Source organism: Pelophylax lessonae, assembly GCF_965119305.1.
Source record: "Pelophylax lessonae genome assembly, chromosome: 10".
Lineage (NCBI taxonomy): Eukaryota > Metazoa > Chordata > Amphibia > Anura > Ranidae > Pelophylax > Pelophylax lessonae.
In genome coordinates this window covers 91,441,977-91,464,790 of record NC_138777.1, presented here as the reverse complement: position 1 = coordinate 91,464,790, position 22,814 = coordinate 91,441,977, and the positions used below count along the sequence as shown (strand labels likewise).

The window sequence follows — 22,814 nt, the reverse complement described above, 5'->3', positions numbered from 1 at the left end:
AAAAAACCTCAAGGCCCCCCAGGGTGCCTGGGCACCCTGGTTGAAAAAGGTTGATCTAGATAGCACATACATTCACACTATGGGGTTGATTCACTAAAGGCAACTAGACCGTGCACTTTGCAAAGTGCAGTTGCACTCTGCAAGTGCAATTGCTCTAGATTTAGTAAATAAGGTTAAGCTTCACTTTGCAAAGAATACCCAATTTTTGCTTGCACATGATTGGATGATGGAAGTCAGCAGAGCTTCTGCACTTTTACCAAGCTCTGGTGCAACTGCTCTTACAGAATGCAACTGCATTTTGCAAAGTGCACAGTCAATTTGCCTTTTAATAAACCTCTATATATTTTTTTTCTTGGTTTTTCTAAAGTGAGTCTGCAGCCAGTCTTGGTAATTGAGTTAGACAAAAAGGGTAGGGAATGGAGGGACAGAGAAATCCCCCCAGGAATGGTTGCAATGAGAGGCTCACTGGGATTACGGTGCACACAGAGTAACTTTATTAGTGAAGATGTACATACAAGAATAAAATAGATAATCAATCAGTAAAACAAGTGTGGGGGTTCATCAGGGGAACTAACTGACTCTGTGGACCCCTATGGGTGTCAAGATCGTATAGACAGCAAATAGAACACGTGTAGGTCCCCGCCCATCCAATCCCAAAATAGCACTGTTTAGGACGAGCTTAGTGTGATAAGTCGGGGCAAGCCGACCTGTAAATCACTCTAAAAGCCCGAGCAACTGTGCTTATGGCCAAAAGGAAGACTCATAAGGAGCCCTATGGAGGAGGCGCCTGGGTATGCCCAAGAAAAGTGAGAAGTATTTTAAAGAGGTCATTTAAAGAGTGACTAAATGACATCAAGTGTAATAAATACAACACAGACAGAGGGCAAAGTGCGGCAACTTAGTCTCATAACATGACATACAACAAGGGCAAAATTCCTATAATATGAGTTTCATTGTATAGCCAGAAACCTCCAAGGAAAGCCGGGCCCCCATGGGGCAGTTCATGGCTGCCGGTGCCGGAGGGATCGTGGCTGAACAGCCAAAATGCTTAAACAGCAAATGGTGGTATATGGTGTAGTGTGTTGGAGGGATCCTGGCTTAAACAGCCATACAGCTTAAACAGCAGTGGGAGGGGGGTATGTTTCCAAAGTGGGATCCCCCGTGTAGGGCAAAAGAGGGAACTATAAACTAGTTCCAAGTAATGGCTGATCGCCAAAGATCTATTCCTACTGACTGGTTATCCAGGGTATGGCAAAACTGGAACAATGGGGGAAAGCATTGAAGTCAATCTGTATCAGGGGGAGTCCCGATCCGACCACAACACCCCCACTTTCTATATAATTCCAAAAATTCATAAGAACTTACAGGACCCCCCTGGGAGACCTATAGTCTCAGCAGTGGGGGGCCCCTTGGAGAAAGTGGGGAAATATCTTGACTGCCTCATTAAGGAGTTAGTCTGTGACCTACCTTCTTATGTTAGGGATACAGGTGACGTGTTGAACAAAACCAGGGACCTACATTTTGAAGAGGAAGTCATCTTGGTAGGAATAGACGTGGAGTCCCTATACACTCCCATCCCGAATGCCTGGGGCATGTTAGCCACCCATCATTTTCTTGAGAAAAAATTCCCCTACTGTGCAGCACAAAACGAATTCCTTGTGGACATCCTGGATTTCGCACTGTCCCATAATTTCTTTCAGTTTGCTGGTAAATATTACCAACAAATCAGAGGCACAGCCATGGGGGCACCCTGGGCCCCCTCATATGCATGTCTGCACTTGGGGTTTTGGGAGGAGGAAACGGTTTATGCCTCGTCTATGTACCAGAGCCATGCACTCACATGGCTTAGGTACATAGACGATGTGCTACTGGTCTGGAAGGGCACAGTTAATCAGCTCCAGGAATTCATGATTGAACTTAATAATAATCCCCGAAATATCCACTTAACCTACACTTGGAATAAGAAATGTATCTCATTTCTTGACCTAAAAATAAATCTGGAAAACGGAAGATTAGTCACCTCCACCTTCAGGAAACAAACGGCTGCAAATACTCTTCTCAGAGCTGATAGTTTACATCCTATCGCCCTGAAGAAAGGTATCCCTGTTGGTCAATTCATTAGACTAAAACGTAACTGCACTAAATACAGTAAATACGTTCAAGAGGCAAAAGAACTCTACCAACACTTCAGAGAACGTGGATACTCCCACCGTACTCTCCGGAGAGCCAAAAAACAAGCAGGCCAAAGAACACGTGACCAACTTCTTACATCTAACCCCAGAACTAATGAGCAAACGTTGGCACCACCAAGACTAATAACCACATATGGTACCCAATGGGGTGAGGTACGCAACGTTCTAGAACGACACTGGCACGTGCTACAAAATACGGAGAGACTGAAAAAGATTGTGGGTCCAAGACCACTCCTGGTAGCCAAGAGAGCTAAAAACCTGAGTGACCACCTGGTACACTCAGAGTTCACTAAAACTCAATCTCATGATAACTGGTTATCAGATCTACCTAAATTTAAGGGTATGTACCCATGCGGACATTGCCACATATGCAAATACGTGGAAAAAAGCTCAGTCTTCTTTGACTCAACAGGAAGGAAAAAATTCAAGATAACCTCCTTCATCAACTGCAGTACCTCGAAACTCCTATACCAAATCACATGCCCGTGTGGCAAACACTATATAGGCAAAACTAAGAGAACTTTAAGAATTAGGATAGGGGAACACCTAAAAAGCATAAGGCTAAAGGAGGACACTCCCCTCGCACAACATTTCCAGGAATTTCACGGAGGGAATACGAGGGGCATGAAAGTCAAGGGAATCTGGGCCCTCAATATCTCACCCCGGAGGGGGGACTTTGACAAGGTACTCCTTAGAGAGGAAAAAGCCTGGATCTTTCGGCTTTCCACACTCACGCCATATGGACTTAATACTGAGTTAAGCCTTAAGATCTTTCTGGACCCCTAAACATGACCTTCACCCACCATATCTTCACAATTGAGCCAAGGGCCCTTCAATAAATCCGATTAAAAATCTCCCCCCATTTTAGTTCTCTTCTGTTCCTTTTTTCCTTCCCTCCCCCCCCCTAGCTAAGGGATATGCCCTAATCTCCACCTACTTTCCATGATTTCTGTGCTCCTTGGAAATATACCTATGATACAACTATATATTCATCTTCCCAATGAACCATAGAGCAGAGTGCATAATCTTACACCCTAAAAAGATGGCCATGCTCTGCACCTGAGTTGTAACCCAGTATATGCCGGTCTATTTATGGGGTTATGTTCTCATTCATTTTTTCCGTTTTATTTGTACAATGTATGGTCCATCTTTACTTCAGCTATTACCAAGCAGGAGCTAAAGTTACATAGACCTTGGCCCAGTGACATGAGAACTTTGCTTGTCCCCTTTTTTCCCCCCCCCTTCTCGCAAGGTAATGGGGGAGGTACCCCCTTCCCCTCTTTTACTACTTGTTATCGCCAGGTTTTTACATGGTCGCATCTGGCCGACATCGGGAACGGAACTTGCAATATATCACAATGACAATGCAGTGGCAGTACTACATCTTTACCACAAGATGGCCCCAGTCTGAAAGTCTCCGGGAGCACCTAATTGTTGATTGGGATTCCTACGGACACAGCCTATAAAAATGTACCCCGGAGAACGTGATGACGTCCTGAGGAAGCGTGCGTAAGCACGCGAAACGCGTCGACATCACACGTTGACGCCCCGCCCACCCTTCGTCCCTGCAGAGATCTATACTGACTGGCGGCTAACTCTTCACCGCGACCCGGAAGTAGCTCCAGGATCCCGCCCGGATACAGAATCGAGCTGGTCCCTACAGCCCTTTTGACGGTGAAGACATTAACGTCTATGGCAACAACAAGTCCAACGGACCACTGGACAACTCATCATTGAACGTATGTTCTTTTTGACACTGACCTGAGTGCGGGGTTCGGCACGGACATCCCTGAATCCACGGATGAGTACGGGTGATCCCTGGTAAGACCTATATTTACCCTTACACACATCCATACTTGGATCCCTCATTGAGCAAGGTCGCTACACCATATCCCCGGAACCTCTAGCAACCCCAGCCAATGGTCGGATCGGGACTCCCCCTGATACAGATTGACTTCAATGCTTTCCCCCATTGTTCCAGTTTTGCCATACCCTGGATAACCAGTCAGTAGGAATAGATCTTTGGCGATCAGCCATTACTTGGAACTAGTTTATAGTTCCCTCTTTTGCCCTACACGGGGGATCCCACTTTGGAAACATACCCCCCTCCCACTGCTGTTTAAGCTGTATGGCTGTTTAAGCCAGGATCCCTCCAACACACTACACCATATACCACCATTTGCTGTTTAAGCATTTTGGCTGTTCAGCCACGATCCCTCCGGCACCGGCAGCCATGAACTGCCCCATGGGGGCCCGGCTTTCCTTGGAGGTTTCTGGCTATACAATGAAACTCATATTATAGGAATTTTGCCCTTGTTGTATGTCATGTTATGAGACTAAGTTGCCGCACTTTGCCCTCTGTCTGTGTTGTATTTATTACACTTGATGTCATTTAGTCACTCTTTAAATGACCTCTTTAAAATACTTCTCACTTTTCTTGGGCATACCCAGGCGCCTCCTCCATAGGGCTCCTTATGAGTCTTCCTTTTGGCCATAAGCACAGTTGCTCGGGCTTTTAGAGTGATTTACAGGTCGGCTTGCCCCGACTTATCACACTAAGCTCGTCCTAAACAGTGCTATTTTGGGATTGGATGGGCGGGGACCTACACGTGTTCTATTTGCTGTCTATACGATCTTGACACCCATAGGGGTCCACAGAGTCAGTTAGTTCCCCTGATGAACCCCCACACTTGTTTTACTGATTGATTATCTATTTTATTCTTGTATGTACATCTTCACTAATAAAGTTACTCTGTGTGCACCGTAATCCCAGTGAGCCTCTCATTGCAACCATTCCTGGGGGGATTTCTCTGTCCCTCCATTCCCTACCCTTTTTGTCTATGCTTTCTAGGTTGCGCTAGGTTCCCGGTCCCACCTGACTGTGTGGCACGTGTCCATTTTGATTCTCGCCGACCAATTTAGTCTGGCTTGAGAACACCTTCTTGGCTACTCAGTTTTTTACATGTCTTTTTTGGTAATTGAGTTAACCTGGCTGAGGTTTGCAATAAAGCTATCAACATTGGCAGTTTGTTTTTTGCATGAATATATGCTGATAGACTATTATAAATGGCATTATAGTAATAGAGCTGCTGCAGTTGTTGTACAGATGTTAGCAATCCCTCTTGTCAACTGGGCCTTGTAATCAGTGCTTCTCTTTAAAACAAGGACAGGGACACAGTTGTGGTAATGCTGCAATTTAACTACAACAGTGAATACAACACTGATAAATCACTTTGCAGGTATCAGAAACTGGAAGACAGGTCTGTTTGAGCTGCACTCTGCACTAAATCTTACATATTAGACTTGCCACTCTGACAAAGTGTGCATCACAAGTGTTCCAAAGCCCACAAAGTTACCGGGCATGATCATTTCGAAGACAGCAACACTGCTCTTAAGTGCATGAAAGACTAGACAATGGCTGATACATGCCATGCACGGGGGTTGATATACTAAAGGCAGTTGCACCCTGCAAGTGCAGTTGCTCCAGAGCTTAGTAAATGAGCAGAAGCTCTGCTGACCTCCATCATCCAATCATATGCATGCAAAAGTGCTGAGTATTCTTTGCAAAGTAAAGTTTTACCTCATTTACTAAGCTCCGGAGCAACTGCACTTGCAGAGCGCAACTGCACTTTGCAAAGTGCACAGTCTATTTGCCTTTAGTAAATAAACCCCTCTGTGCAAGTTCTTCTGTTCCAGCATCCACCTATTCTCTCCTCTTCAGAGCCCAATCCACTGAGACTCCTATCCAGAGCTTCTTTGCCCACTCCTTCTTTGGGATAGACATCAGCACATTCTAAGGGATTACACCAACCAACACCCTTGTACATTTTCAAATCTTTTATAATAGCAAGACATAGGTAAATTGATTAAAAACAATATACTGTGCTCTTGAGACATAAAAATTTGTACTTTCAGGGGTGTGAATCTTTGAGTATGCTAAAGCAGTTATGGTGAGGACTGTCCTAGGATCAGGAGATTCTGAATTAGCGTATGCCAGTTCGTCTTCTGCTTGGCAAGGGCATACGTAAAAATCCATCCAAGGCTTTTTTAAATCTATGTTGCCCAGGATATACAAAACATTAATCAAATCTTTTAACCTTTAACTTCACAGCTGCAAGGCAACCTTAGCAAAAGCCTGATGGTCCAGTACTCTCACTGTTTCAAATGTCAAACAAAAAATAGCCTGGTATTTAGTCAACAAGAAACTTGCACTAGTCCTCTGCACCATGGAAAACATGCAACCATTCTAGAGATTTTAAACAATACCTTGCAAACCCACTTCTCACACCAACATATAAACTACCGATCACCCAGTGGGTGACGTTCAGGGGAGGACTGGGCCAGGGGGCAGGGGGGGGGGGAATTGCCCCCCGGCTGCTCTGATGCTCTGCAAAAAGGCTGCACCACTTCTGCCACAGACATGCCTAAAGGATTCCTGGTGAAGAGAAGTGAAAAGTCTCCACTGCTGACCTACTGAGTGCGGGATAAAGACAAGGACAGAGTGCAGGCCTCCCCCCCAGCATGGATGGTGTAAATTGTGTCTAAGCAGAGGCCAGTTCCATGCACCACTGGAGACTCTCCTCCACCAGCCAGCCGCGATCGAGCTGTCCCAGCTCCTCCCAACCACCCCCTGCTGGCCAGGTCAGGAACCTGGATTCAACTGGTGAGTAGAGAGTACCTGGTGCAAAGTTTCAGCCTGGACTTTTAGTCAGGAGGAGGCCGGGAAGAGAGAGAGTGGGAGCGGGGCTGATTCACTGCACCATGGGCTTCTGGTTTGTACTTGATCCCTGGGCCGAAGGCTGCCAGTCAGCCCCTGGTGACGTTGTGCCAGTGACAGACCTTCTCCACTACTCCTTTCCTCTCCCTACTTTCCCCCTTACACCCGCTATAAACCCTGTGAGTTCCTTATTCTCTATTTTACATTCTACTTTGTTACTTGTCTATTGACTTGCTCAACGTTGGCAATGTTGTGCTGTGGGCAGGAAAAACTGAAAAAATCATAGAAAATCCATGGCTACTATATTAAAATACTAGCAACCTCAATATAGAGTACTATCCTACATCTGCTAACAGATCCACACAGGGCTCCAAACACCCATCAGCCCTATGATCACTTAAATCAGATCTCTCAAGACCACTGAGATATATATGGTAGTTCTGTAAAGAACCTTTTGCACCAATACAATAGCCATGTTAAAGCTACAAAACTGTGTTTGCCTGCATTTACTTTATGTTTATTACTGTACAAAACCAATAAAGTGACTGAAACAGAAATTCAATACACTAGCTCATAATAATTACAATGAACAATACATAAATATCATATAATAATTATAATAAACAATATATAAAATACTCTCACCATGAGCACAAACTTCTGGTCAACATATCGCTTGGCCAGCGAAGGCTGGAAATCCTGGCTCTCCAGAAAGCGGAGGAAGAATTCATACACCAACTATGGAAAGAAGACATGCAGAAAAGAGACTGAGGATAAGAGATATAAGGATGGAATAAACTATTATTATTAAAATACAGGATTTACATATAGAACCAACAGCGCTTTACAACATGAGGGTAGACAGCACAGTAACAATACATTTTAATACAGGTTGAATCAGAGGGCCCTGCTCGTTAGAGCTTACAATCTAAGAACTAGGCATAACATTGTGATTTCAGCTAAATTGATTACTGACAAAATTATCATTTTACAAATTTTGCTCACTAAGCTGCGTAGATTTTTTTTCTGTTTTCCATTTTTTTTTTTAATTTTATATTTAGAGGATGTGTTTTTTGGCCAGGAGATGCTTATTTAGGGTCGTTTTGTTCATTTTTATTTAGTGTTCTGTGTCATTTTTCTCCCTTTTTATTGGTAAAGTGATTGAAAAGTCATGTGATTTTTTATTTTTTTTTTTAAATAACAAACATGTTATACTTACCTGCTCTGTGTAGTTGGTTTTGCACAGGGCAGCCCAGATCCTCCCCTTCTCGGGTCCCTCTTTGCTGCTCCTGGCCCCTCCCTCCTGTCGAGTGCCCCCACAGCAAGCAGCTTGCTGTGGGGGCACCCGAGTCAAGCTGCAGCTCCGTGTGTGCATTCAGAGACGGAGCTGCCGTTCGGCCGCACCCACTCTCTCCCCTGATTGGCTAACTGGCTCAGCTGCTGTGTCTCAGCCAATCAGGAGGGAGACTACTGGACGGCCGAGGGACTCGTGGACATCGATGGATAGAGATGGCGCTCAGGTAAGTATTAGGGGCAGAAGGTCAACTCTTTTGACTCTTTACTGTCAATTCCCACCTGCCCTTTAAGGGATTTTTAAAGTGGAACTAAGCCCTCCTATTTTTTGCAGCCAATAGAGCTGCCAACTTAGCCTCTGTTAAATTTGCAGTTGTCATGGTGCTGCACATGTGATCACTTATGACTGCAGCAACTTATGGCTTGACAGTTGACATGTCTTGAATGTAACTGTTTTGGAAAACTATTAAATCGATGGATTTGCCATGAAAGAAACATGTAGGCTTTCAATGTTGATCTCTACTTGTGAAAATGCTAGTTCACTACACTTTCGGTCACTAACACAGAACAACCATGCAGACACAGCCTGACCGTTCTCAAAGTTTCCTAACCCTCATGCTTGTTCTGAATAAAAAATATTGAATAAGTGGGTCAGCATAACACTCAGGCAACTACGATTTTAAGAAAGAGGCCATGAATACCACCCCCTTTGTCTCTCATGACAGGTTTACCCAATATTAAAAAAAACTGACACAGCTACCTCGCAGATATCAATACCTAAAATATATAAAATAGGTAGGTTGTCTGCATTTGTCTTAAATACATTTACACTGTGACCTGCTGCTAGGGGCTGGTGACAGGCCCTAGAAGCAAACAGATTTTGTCCAGGGTTGACCATGTGTCCCAAACCACAGGTAACCACTGGATGTGTGGATACATATGAACATCAATGGACACCCATGGTCCCTTTCAGTCTGTCCTTACTTTGCATAGGCTTCCTGGACGCAGCTTCCCGCAACCACCTATGATTCCAGCCACAGGAATCTGTTGATGGCCGCAATTACAGTCATGATTGGTGTTCCCACACCATACTTGCCAACTGTCCCGTTTTTCCTGGGACAGTCCCAGCAAATAGGAGCCTGTCCCAGGTAATTTACATTTTCCCAGCAATGTACTTATTTACACTTTGCACTTTATTTATATTTACATATTACATTTTTGTATGGTCACACCTGAGCACATTTGACACTTTAGAATTGCAGGGAATTGTGATGAGAATTTTAAACTTTAGGCAGAAGTAGTGCAGCTGAATAGGAGAATTATTCCAACTCTGCTACTTTGACCTTAAGTTTAAAATTCCCCTTTCAATTTCCTGTAATTCTTTCTTTATTGAGTAGACCCTATAATCTGATTATAAGTAGGCGGGGATTATTTGTGGAGTGGGCGGAGCTTCAGGGACGTGGGTGTGGTAAGTAATTGATAGCTATGCTACAAAGTGTCCCTGGAAATTTTTTTCAAATGTTGGCAACTATGCCACACCTGTAGACAACTTATAACAAGAATACATATGCAAACCCTCCAAGTAATACAATAATCCAGTAAAGAAGAAATCTAAGGGATCAGTTTAATATGCTTCCTGCTCTCTGTTATACACTACTGTACTACTCAATACCATAGCCTGAATTTTGCGACCTGTTCATAACATGCAGGCCATGTAATCCAGCCTGCAATACAGCAAAGAGTCCACCCTGCTTAATGTAGAAAAGAGAACTCCATAAATTAAGGTGAATGGGTCAGGTGGCATTGACAAGTCTCCTGACGGCATTCCCCCCAACTTTTTGATTGTTTTATTTTTGCACTGTTAAACTATACTAATTCTTTTGAGAAGATTGAATGGAAGTTTAAACATTTAATTTTACTAGTAATGCTGTTAAAAACAAAAAATCTTAGGAAGGATTTTTACTCATCCTTGTGATACAGCTATTATTAAGGACATATGCAAGAAGTAACCATGGTAACCTCCGCCTGCACGTGTTCCAAATTTCATTAGGCTTTGGCATATCATATCACAAAGAAAAAAAAGCACACACAGCATCAGACTGCAAATTGTTTGACATCTTCAGTCACACTACAAGCACAAGACCACCAACAAATCATGCAAATATATACGTAGTTAAATAATTCCAGGTGCATGATATAATACACTTAAGGAGCACTTGCAAAAAAATGATCTTCTAAAAACCATATGTAATTAAAACTTTATTATTTTACTTTTTTTTTTTTTTTAATATCAAGTCTTCAATATTGTTTATCTTCACATTTACAAAAAAAAAAAAGATAAGCTGCCCAACAAAATGATAAGGGATGGAACAAACCATAAAAGGTGCTTGAGTAGTTGTAGCAACATTTTGTTTAAGAAGAGGACCATGAGAACAAAAGCACCCTCGATAGTTAGTATAAGACGTAGTAATCATTTTTCTACATATACTGTACCTATGTATTTATCTGTTCCCTCAGATACCTGTCAAAAATGGTCTTTCCTTATATTTCCTATTGCTCTCCTCTTCTTCTTTTTCCTCTTCCTCTCTTTATCCTTTCCCTTCCCTCTCCTTCTGTTTTTCCAAATTGCTCTACCCTTAACTCTGCTGCCCTATCCATGTATTTTATTCTTGCTAAAGCAGTTCCGCATGTGATTGAGTTGAATATGTTTGGATTTAAACCCAACGTTTTGTAATTCCTATGACAATGACAGGATTATGTTGTATGGAACTGTTTTGCCATCTGTTTTGTATTATTTGAAAATACTTTCATAAAAATTAATTAAAAAAAAAAAAAGCACCCTCGATAGTGTCAAGATATGTCCCAACACCTCTCTTTGTCACTTTTGCTAAAGAACTTGAAAAGCATTTAAATGGTTTTAGGTGAACATCAAACATAGAACCTTTCTTCCACCAACACATTCCACTTGCCCTTGTCTTTTGCCAGGTTAATGTTCTGCCTTATGTTATGACTGCCTATAATTTCCTGGATTTCATCCATCCACAATATTCTCCTTCTTCCTTTCCATTCCTTACCTTGCTCTCTTCCACAATCTTGCATAGCTCTTCTCCAGCAAAGTTTCCTTTGATTTGGCCAAAAATTTAATTTTCTCCTCAATATTTCTTCTTTAAAGGAAGGAACATTGATATAGAAGATACATATAAAGGAATAAATATTCCAACATTCCTTACTTCAATATTAGGCTACGTTCACATGTGGGCGTAGTGGATCACGGGCAGAATCACCGCGATTCTGCCCGTGATCCGGAAATCATTGCAAATTGCGGGACGCCTGTGCGTTGCCAGTGATTTGCAATGGCACCCCAAACGCTGTGCGATGTTGCTGCGATTTCCGCCTGCCGAATCGCGGTAACATCGCACAAACACAATCGCGGGACGCCCCAAAGAAGCTCTTGTACCTTTTTTGGGCATCATGCGCCCCGCGATTTTTTTTGCGCGATGTTACCGCGATTCGGCAGGCGGAAATCGCGGCAACATCGCACAGTGTTTGGGGGGCCATTGGAAATCACGGGCAACGCACAGGCGTCACGCGATTTGCAATGATTTCCGGATCGCGGGCAGAATCGCGGTGATTCTGCCCGTGATCCGCTACGCCCACATGTGAACGCAGCCTTAGTTCCTTAAAGAGGTATACTGCAGCAACTAGTTCCTTGCAGATTACATGTATTGAGACCCACTATATTATATCTAAGCACAGAATATTCTGGCATAAACTTTCTACTATTACAGTTTCTGGTAAACAGCAGAACCAAAATTCTTGATTTTACATGATTGGCACTCAGAGATCATACTATGCGGTTTCTGACTAATACAAACCGTAATTGCATGATCCTTGTGCCCTGGTGCTTGTAATCTGATTGTGTAGAATATCTTTTCAGATTTTAAGGAGCTTGCTATGTTTTTGTACCTTTGTTTGTACCTTAGTAAAACCAATAAACATTTACTCTATAAAAAAAAAAAAAGCAGAACCGAACTGAAATGAAAGTTTTGGCATGCAAAGTTTATTTCCCATAAACGGCAGACTCCTAGTAACTTTAACCCAGATGTAAACTTAGAAAGATTTGTTTGGTCCTGCTTCCCATTCCCAGAAACAAATGAAGCAGTTCTATTAAGCGGATCCATTTCATATGCAAATGTGGGGGAGCAATTACAGCTGCCAAGAATCCTCAGTTGGGCCAAAACACCAAATCACGTAAAAAGAATGAAGCACTAGAGCTGTGGTTTGCTGCATGGTACAAACGCATCAAAAAACATCTGTGTGTAGATGTAAAATCAATGTATAGATTTGTAGATAGTATGACCTACATATAATGGTTTTCATATACAGTTGGTTTAGAATTTCAGATACGTTATAGATTTAATACAGCTAATATAAATGATGATGAAATCTGAAGTTTGTGTTCTTTTTTTTTTAAATTCTATTAGAGAACAAAATAAATAACATGAGTCAGTGGGATTGATTTATTAAAGGCAAAAAGACTGTGCACTTTGCAATGCTCAGTTGCACTCTGCAAGTGCAGTTGCTCCAGAGCTTAGTAAATGAGCAGAAGCTCTGCTGATTTCATCATCCAATCATGTGCAAGCAAAAATGCAATTTTTCTAAAATTTTCCCTGCACGTGATTGGGTACTCTTTGCAAAGTGAAGCCTTATTTACTAAGCTCTGGAGCAACTGACCACTTTGCAAAGTGCACAGCCTATTTGCCTATAGTAAATCAGCCCCTCCAAGTCAACCCCAAAGTGAGAAAATAGTATGGAGGTTGGAATACCTTTCTAGATTTTCTATGATGATATCTGAGGACCAAAGAAATGCTGCACATGTACTGTACAACATTATATGGATCTAATCATTATATATATATATATATATATATATATATATATATATATATATATATATATATATACATACACTCTCACTGGCCACTTTATTAGGTACACCTTGCTCGTACCTGTTGGTTTACCTTTAGCCAGAACTGCTCTAATTCTTTGTGGCATAGATTCAACAAGGTGTTGGAAACATTCTTAGAGATTTTGGTCCATATTGACATGATAGCATAACCCAGTTGCTGCAGATTTGTTGGCTACAAATCCATGATGTGAATCTCCCGTTCCACCACATCCCAAAGGTGCTCTATTGGATTAGGATCTGGTGACTGTGGAGGCCATTGGAGTATGGTGAACTCATTGTCATGTTCAAGAAACCAGTTTGAGATGATTTGAGCTTTGTGACATGGTGCGTTATCCTGCTGGAAGTAGCTATCAGAAGATGGGTACACTGTATGTAGTCATAAAGGGATGGACATCGTCAGCAACAATACTCAGGTAGGCCGTGGCATTTAAACAATGCTCAAAGGGGCCCAAAGTGTGCAAAGAAAACATCCCCCACACCTTCACACCACCAGCCTGAACCGTTGATACAAGGCAGGATGGATCCATGCTTTCATGTTGTTTATGCCAAATTCTGACCCTACCATCTGAATGTCGCAGCTGAAATCAAGACTCCTCAGATCAGGCAACATTTTTCCAATCTTCTATTGTCCAAGTTTGGTGAGTCTGTACAAATTATAGCCTCAGTTTCCTGTACTTAGCTGACAGGAGTAACACTTGGTGTGGTCTTCTGCGGCTGTAACCCATCTGCTTCAAGGTTCGAGGTGTTGTGCATTCAGAGATGATATTCTGCATACCTTGGTTGTAATGAGTGGTTATTTGAGTAACTCTTGCCTTTCTATCATCTTGATCCAGTCTACCCATTCTCCTCTGACATCAACAAGGCCTTTTCCTCCACACAACTGCCGCTCACTGGATATTTTCACTTTTTCGGACCATTTTCTGTAAACCCTAGAGATGGTTGTGCATGAAAATCCCAGTAGATCAGCAGTTTTTGAAATACTCAGACCAGCCCGTCTGGCACCAACAACCATGCCTTGTTCAAAGTCATTTAAATCCCCTTTCTTCCCCATTCTGATGCTTGGTTTGGACTTCAGCAAGTTGCCTTCACCACGTTTAGATGCCTAAATGCATTGAGTTGCTGCCATGTGATTGGCTTATTAGGAATTTGTGTTATCAAGCAATTGAACAGGTGTATCTAATAAAGTTTAGAAACAATACTGCAACTGTACATCAAAAGCCTCAAAGCACTGTCTAGTACCTTCACAGTAACTCATTATGGAGCTACTTTCAGGCCCAACATTCTTTAGAACTGAAGTGTTTTATTGCTCCCTCCTGCTCTTGAATTAATTGGATAGACTCCCAGGGGTGTAACTGCTTAGTGCTATATTATGATTGGTAGCTTCTGTAGTCAGACCTTTGTAAAAAGATGCATTGACTTAAAATGGTTATAAAGACTCAAGGTCTTTTACCCTCATGCATTCTACATTTTATGCAAAAAGGTAAAAAACTTGTGTGCATCAGGGGGGCCCCCCTGTATGGCCAGCCGGCCGGCCTGCCTCCTTGCCTCCTCCTGTCCAAGTCGGGGAGTGCTGAATGGCTGAGCCGCCTGCCGTGTGTCTCCTCCCTCCTCCTGGCCAATGGCCAGTAAGATCGCTTCTCCTTTTGGCCAATAGAGAAAGAGGTCTCGCACACTCTTCCTGATTGGCTGGGAGGAGAATCAGTGTGACAATAGCGAATATTTATTCGCTATTGCCATACAACTGGGTGGGCTCTGCGCCCCAAGCCCACCCTTTTTTGACGCCTATTAGAGCCTCTGGCTCTAATCACGTACTTCAAAAAAAATAAAAAATCGCCCTGCATGTAGATTCGAGGGCCGGACGCATGGGTGGGGGGGCGGTGCCCCTGCGCCCCTAATGGACGGTTCGCCACTGATGGACGTGCTAATAATGAGCTTTTCAAACTCTTTAAAGTCACAATAAGAATATTTTCTTATAAAAATAAATATATCACAATACTTAGGTGCATTAGAAGTATTAAAATGTAAGTGTTCATATAAATGTACATTAAAATTCAGAGTATTGCATTGACTAGCACCATCAACATATTATACCTGCAGATGTGGCCAAGAGGGCTCAAAATTTGGCTCATCTTCCTCAGGGTCAAACTCTGGGTTATCACTGGGCGGTAGTGTACGGAATATATTCACTGAGATCTTAAGACAAGAAAAAGAGGAAACTTGGATTAAGCACAAACTTTTAAAAACTTTACTACATAAAACAACACATACAGGCCACAGTTAAAAATCACAGCATCTATTTGCCCACTGACACAGATTTTGTATTAAAATATTATGGCAAACCTGTACTGAGAAAAACATGGAGGCCACCATTCCCAACCAGCTTCTGAAAATGTTAGACCTCTGGCTGTCTCTACTGTCAAATCCTTCTGGTTTACTGTTTCATAAACTCAAAACTCCTGATCTACATACATTTTCCAGTTTAGGGATTCAAGAAATATTGAATCCAATGGATCAGCATGACAGCCATGCAGCTAGCATTTGCCCAAGGAGAGTCTACCAACTATACCTCCCTTGGTATATACTGTAATTCTAATAAACAGCAGAAACAAAGGGAAGAATTGAATCACAAAGGCTTCGTTCACACTTGGCGTTTCTGAAGCGCGCAACAAAGTGCACAAAAAACATAAGTTTTGCAGCACATCATGAAAACGTGCTGCAAACGTGCAAAATGCTAATTGCACCCCAAGTGTAGTTAGCAGACATGCGTTTGGCCATTCGGATATACAGCAAAAGCACTGCAAATGCACCAAAACAGTGAAAAAACACGCCCCGTTCCATGACCAAAAAAGTTCTGGAGTTTCTTTGTACATTTGTCACGCATAGGGCAGCCCATTCAAATGGAATGGCTACCCTATGTGCGATGTGTGGAAATGTGCGAAAAATACTCAAAACAAAATGCATGTGGGAATGTGAGTTCCTGCTACACGAGGATGTGAATGCAGCTCCAGCCCTGATGAATAATTAAATGTATCACTTTTATTTATTAATATACAAATTAAGTTTCAGTGGAATACAATGCCAAATCTACTTGAAAACAGTACATACAGTAGAAAGGTGTTTTTTCCCCTTCTTGTCTAAAAAGTCCCATTAGATTACAGAGGCAAACATAGTCTGGTCATAGAAGGTCAGTTGGGCAATTTTCCCAGCTGGTAGCCAAACTGAGACCAATCTAGCCTGTCATATTTAATATGAACAAGGTCATCATAATACAAGCAGATTTAGAAGAAATTAGACATTTCCAGCACTCCCTTGACAAACTCAGAAGCAATTTTACATTCTCAGTGTATAGATGCATACAGAATTTTTTTACCCACCACCTCAAATTAAAGTTCTAATCACACATTCTAGATGCAGAAGCACAAGCAGTGCCTGAGGCTTGTGCCCTGCTTTCTCCAAAGCACCGGGCTGCCATCCAGATCATTTCATCTGCTCTCTCAACAACTGAAATTAGCTTGAGTTCGGTGTTAAATGTCTCCAGATGCAGCAGTCTGCATTTATTTTGTGTTCAGTGAACCATTCAGGGGGTATGTGATGTGTCAATCAACATGATGTGCCGCTCAATTCTCAATTCAGCAAAAACTAGCGCAGACATTATTGGCAAAAGTATTGGGACGTTTGCCTTTACACGCTCATTAACTTTCATGGCATCCCAATTCTTAGTCTGTAGGGTTCAATATTGAGTTGGCCCACCCTTTGCAGCTATAACAGCTTCAACTCTTCTGGGAAGGCTGTCCACAAGGTTTAGGAGTGTGTGTACGGAAATTGTAACGGACCCCATACTCAAGAAGAGTATGTCTGCCGTATAAGCTTCCCTTGCCTGATACCAGCACAATCCAAGATCCCTTAGACCAACCAGTCACTTGTCGAGATATCAGCGTAGGGTGGTAAGAAGCATAAGACCGTTTATTTAAACACAGGCACAAGGAGATATACACTCAGGGACAACCCCCCCCCCTCCTTTAGCAGCTAATCCACATACACATATACATCCCATAATAGGTTGATCCCAAGGCAGACAGAAACAATAGAACAATGGGATACAGGCACTTAACAATAACAAACCCCACCCCACATCAATCTATCTAGCAATGGTCTATGAGTTAAAATCCTACAAGCAGCCTGAAAAGGTCTAACCAATTTATCATCCACGAGCCCCCCACCCAAACTGACTCCTGTCACAGGAATGTTTGACCATTCTTCAAATAGCGCAATTGTGAGGTCAGGTACTGGCTTGCAGTCTGTGCTCTATATCATCCTAAAGGTGTTTTATCAGGTTGAGGTCAGGTGCAGGCCAGTCAAGTTCCTCCACACCAAAACTCACTCTTCCATGTCTTTATGGACCTTGCTTTGTGCACTGGTCCAAATCATTTGGTGGAGGGGGGATTATGGTGTGGGGTTGTTTTTCAGGGGATGGGCTTGGTCTTTAGTTCCAGTGAAGGGAACTTTTAAGGCGTCAGCATACAAAGACATTTGGACAATTTTGTGCCCCCAACTTTGTGGGAACATTTTGGGGATGGCCCTGCCCTGTTCCAAAATCTGTGCACACCAGTGCACAAAGCAAGATCCCTATCTTTATGAATGATGCATGGATAAACGAGTTTGGGGTGGAGGAACTTGACTGGCCTGCATAGAGCCTTTATCTGAACCTGATAGAACACCTTTGGGATAAATTAGAGCGGAGACTAAGACTGGGATGCCATTAAAGTTCATGTGCGTGTTAAGGCAGGTGTCCCAATACGTTTGGTAATATAGTGTATATATATATATATATATATATATATATATATATATATATATATATATATATATATATATATATATATATATATATATATATACATACACAGTATCTCACAAAAGTGAGTACACCCCTCACGTTTTTGTAAATATTTTATTATATCTTTTCATGTGACAACACTACTGAGGAAATTGCACTTTCTTACAATATAAAGTAGTGAGTGTACAGCTTGTATAACAGTGTAAATTTGATGTCCCCCTCAAAATTACTCAACAAACAGCCATTAATGTGTAAATTGCTGGCAACAAAAGTACACCCCTAAGTGAAAATGTCCAAAATTGGCCCAATTAGCCATTTTCCCTCCCTGGTGTCATGTGACTCGTTAGTGTTACAAGGTCTCAGGTGTGAATGAGGAACAGGTGTGTGAAATTTGGTGTTATCGCTCTCACTCTCTCATACTGCTCACTGGAAGTTCAACATGGCACCTCATGGCAAAGAACTCTTTGAGGATCTGAAAAAAGAATTGTTGCTCTACATAAAGTTGGTCTAGGCTATAAGAAGTTTGCCAAGACCCTGAAACTGAGCTGCAGCACAGTGGCCAAGACCATACAGCGGTTTAACAGGACAGATTCCACTCAGAACAGGCCTCGCCATGGTCGACCAAAGAAGTTGAGTACACGTGCTCAGCGTCATATCCAGAGGTTGTCTTTGGGAAACAGACGTATGAGCGCTGCCAGCATTGCTGCAGAGATTGAAGGGGGGGGGGGGTGTCAGCCTGTCAGTGCTCAAGCCATACAATGCACACTACATCAAATTGGTCTGCATGGCTGTCGCCCCAGAAGGAAGCCTCTTCTAAAGATGATGCACAAGAAAACACGCAAACAGTTTGCTGAAGACAAGCAGACTAAGGACATGGATTATTGGAACCATTTCCTGTGGACTGATGAGACCAAGATAAACTTATTTGGTTCATATGGTGTCAAGCATGTGTAGCGGCAACCAGGTGTGGAGTACAAAGACAAGTGTGTCTTGCCTACAGTCAATCATGGTGGTGGGAGCGTCATGGTCTGGGGCTGCATAAATGCTGCCGGCACTGGGGAGTTACAGTTCATTGAGGGAGCCATGAATGCCAACATGCGCGGTGACATACTGAAGCAGAGCATGACTCCTTCGCTTTGGGGACTGGGCCACAGTACAGTATTCCAACATGATAACGACCCCAAACACACTTCCAAGACGACCACTGCCTTGCTAAAGAAGCTGAGGGTAAAGGTGATGGACTGGCCAAGCATGATTCCAGACCTAAACCCTATTGAGCATCTGTGAGTTATCCTCAAATGGAAGGTCTCTAACATCCACCAGCTCCGTGATGTCTCATGGAGGAGTGGAAGAGAACTCCAGTGGCAACCTGTGAAGCTCTGGTGAACCCATGCCCAAGAGGGTTAAGGCTGGAAAATATTGGTGGCCACACAAAATATTGACACTTTGGGCACAATTTGGACTTTTTCACTTAGGGGTGTACTCACTTTTGTTGACAGTGGTTTAGACATTATTGGCTGTGTGTTGAGTTATTTTGAGGGGACAGCAAATTTACACTGTTATACAAGCTGTACACTCACTACTTTACATTGTAGCAAAGTGTAATTTCTTCAGCATTGTCACACGAAAAGATATAATAAAATATTTACAGAAATGTGAGGGGTGTACTCACTTTTGTGACATTATATATATATATATATATATATATATATATATATATATATATATATATATATATATATACATATATATATATATACATAGTGGGATGAACAAGGTGAGCAGCACTTCTCACAAGTACAATGCATTTAGGCCATTCCTAAGTCCATATATAGAATAAATAAACCCCAGAATTGCTGCATTCCAAATATAATATTCAAAAGAGAAGCACACAACATACAAAGAATGTTCCATTCCAGCAACAGTTTCGGGCAAAGTTAGAGAGCGAGCTTCATCAGGCAGGAACAGATGTTCCATCATTTTTAATCCTTATGTTAGAAAAATAGTTCTGCTAGTTGTCTAGATAGAGTGCTATTTGAATTTCCCCATTTGAAATTCTTCACCCCTCAGGATTCCTCAGCCATTTTTACTCACCATTTTGATAATCTCTGGGTAAACAGGCTCTATCAGGACTCCCCTGTTGGTGGCAATACATTCTACCAGCTCATTCAGTGCAGCCCTCTTGATCTCTTTTCCTTTCAGGTCGGCCACACAGTCCATAAAATGGAAGATAACTGAGCATTGCTGCAACTTCTTACAGAATAGGTCATGTAGTTCAGAAACAGGAGCATCTATTGACGAAAAAAAGAGGCAAAGAAATCAATAATTCCTTAATTAAACACTATGTTGTAGACAAAACCAGCTTTCTAGAGCGTGCCAACATCCCAATTTAGACAGGAGAAAAAAATGATCTTACATGGAAAGTGTAGTTGGACATTTAAGGCACAACATGAGATATGTACGCAAATAATTTCTAGAAAAGTTCGAATTTATGTAACAAATCATTAAAAACATATGAATAAAAAACAGGCTTTGAAAGCAAACCCAACAAGTAGGGGAAAAATAGTAGGGCCCCTACAGAGATATACGTGTACCCTCAACTCAATCATGGACAAGAGTGACAATCATTACACAGAATATTGATACATAACATCCACGTGCTCTTGTCTGATAAGCGGTCCACTTATCGGACAAGAGTGCTTGGATTTTATGTATCAATATTCCATGTAATGAGTGGGGCCCTGAAACATGTGGAACCCATCTGTTGCTGTTATAGGGGGCTAACAGAATGAACCTGAAAGAAAGACCTTGTTCTAATGAGGTACAATTGCTACTATAAAGAAAGTCTATGTACAATTGCTACTATAAAGAAAGTCGATACCTTGCTTCTGGAGCTGCCCCTGAACCCCAAGCTACATAAACACACTGCACATGTACAATGATAAGGCAAGATTCCTATGTTCTCAAAGAACCATAGGACCACAGTCCGCAGGAAGTAGTGCTATTCAGTACCAGTTACGTTTTACTAGACTGATCCTTTATTTAGTCTTTATCCATGGTGTTGGCCTAAAGAACTTAGAGATACAACAACACATACAAGTTCCAGAAAACTCCTATGGCAGCCAAAGGCCTCTCGTATTTGCTTGAAACACTACAAAGACATATGATTCCTGAGCTTTCCTGTTTACTCCACTGAAAAACTCAGAAACATGAGACTGATGGCTGCCTAGAGAGGCAGCTGCTAAAATTACAACCTGACAATTAGGGGATAAAAGTAGACTAAGTGTTGAGAGAACTTACAGGAGCACCTAATGCTGATCTCTTTCAGAAAATGCTAGTTGACTGCCTTTTATGCTGACCAAATTGTAGTAGGGACCTTCCTTTTAAGCAAAGTGTCAGATTATAGTAGGAACCTTCATTTTAAGCAAATTGTCACTTCCCCTCATGGTGGGCAGTGCTCGGTGGTCTAGCTTTTTTCCTTTTAAAACTTTGAGGAGGAGCAGTTCAGGATCCAGGTCTGTGTGAAGAATTTTGAAGAGCATAGAGTGGGAATATGTCCAGGATGCCAGAAGGCCTGGGGCCTAACGATTAGCTATACTGAAAGCTTTTCTAAAGCTGGTGGGCAACACAGCAACCCCTCCTAAATAATTGAATGGAACTATAATGGAAATTAAAACTCACTACAGCCATATTAAAGAAGTTTATTCAAAGTGCCTAGGACCATTTTTGGTACTCATGCTGGACTGTAATGTCAACTGTATGCTACTATTAGAAGACACAATGTAATTGTATATCTGTAAACCATTTTAGTACTTTTAATAAAACTGCATAAAGCCACTACAACGCCTGGGTATTGACTGTAAACTAAAGTGAACTAATGCCTGCAGGATACTCTGCTATGCACCGCTAAGACGAGTATGTGCACAATCAAAGAGATACCAACCGGTGTGAAGTGCAAACCAGGTCGGCCTGGGAGCTCCTGGTGGTGAGAGAATAACTCCTCCTCAGTATGTCACATGGCAGGTGGCTTAAATTTTAAGGGCCTCAGGTGTGAGCCCTAACCTGCAACCACATTAAGTCGCAAGATATACTGTATAAGATTAAGCTCTGTGCATGTGGAGAGTTAATATGGTTTAAGCAGTGGGGAAAAGATGGTCTACAGCCCCCATAGTGCACAGGTATAGCAACTCTTAGAAACTGCATTGAGCACCAGGATTCTTGATTTTCTTTTGGGTACCTCATTTTACTGTAGGGCCCCAGCTGCATAGTTCAGAGTGACAGCTAAGACGCACATACATGATAGCTTTAGTCAGTGATTCAGAAGAAGTATAGTTTTTTTTCCCTAACCACTTGCCGACCGCCGCACGACTATTTACGGCAGCGGTCAGCCCCTCACAGGCAAAGCGACGTAGGGCTACATCGCTAGCCTGTGAGGCTCTAGGGAGCGAGCACGCGCGTGTGCCCGGCGGACCCGATGTCCGCCGGGCACTCGCGATCGTCCGTTACACCGGGAGAAAGACAGGTGGCTAATGTAAACACAGCCGCCTGTCATTCTCCCCTGTGTAAGAATGGTGATCATACGGTTCTACTATGTAGGACCGTTAATCACTGTTCTTACACATCAAGCCACAGCCAATCACAGTTAGAAACACACCCCTAGGGACACACTTAACCACTTAAAGATATAGATATATATATATATTTTTTTAAGAAAGATTATGTGGGCATGTGCTAGGGGTATGTATATGTGGTTGTGTTGAAAAAATGTTTGTGTATGTATGCAATGACAATAAAGTTTTATCTATC

At 42.3% G+C, this 22,814-nt stretch overlaps 1 protein-coding gene across 1 annotated transcript in view; it reads right to left on the bottom strand.

The window, feature by feature from the left end:
- Window positions 1-22,814, bottom strand: part of PPP2R5B (protein phosphatase 2 regulatory subunit B'beta) — a 144,469-nt gene that overhangs the window by 57,554 nt on the left and 64,101 nt on the right. Inside the window, exons 4-6 of the mRNA XM_082270016.1 lie at window positions 20,103-20,299; window positions 15,263-15,364; window positions 7,555-7,647 (exon numbers count right to left, since the gene is read on the bottom strand). Of these exons, the coding sequence (XP_082126142.1) occupies window positions 7,555-7,647; window positions 15,263-15,364; window positions 20,103-20,299 (392 nt within the window). The remainder of the gene's footprint in view (window positions 1-7,554; window positions 7,648-15,262; window positions 15,365-20,102; window positions 20,300-22,814) is intronic.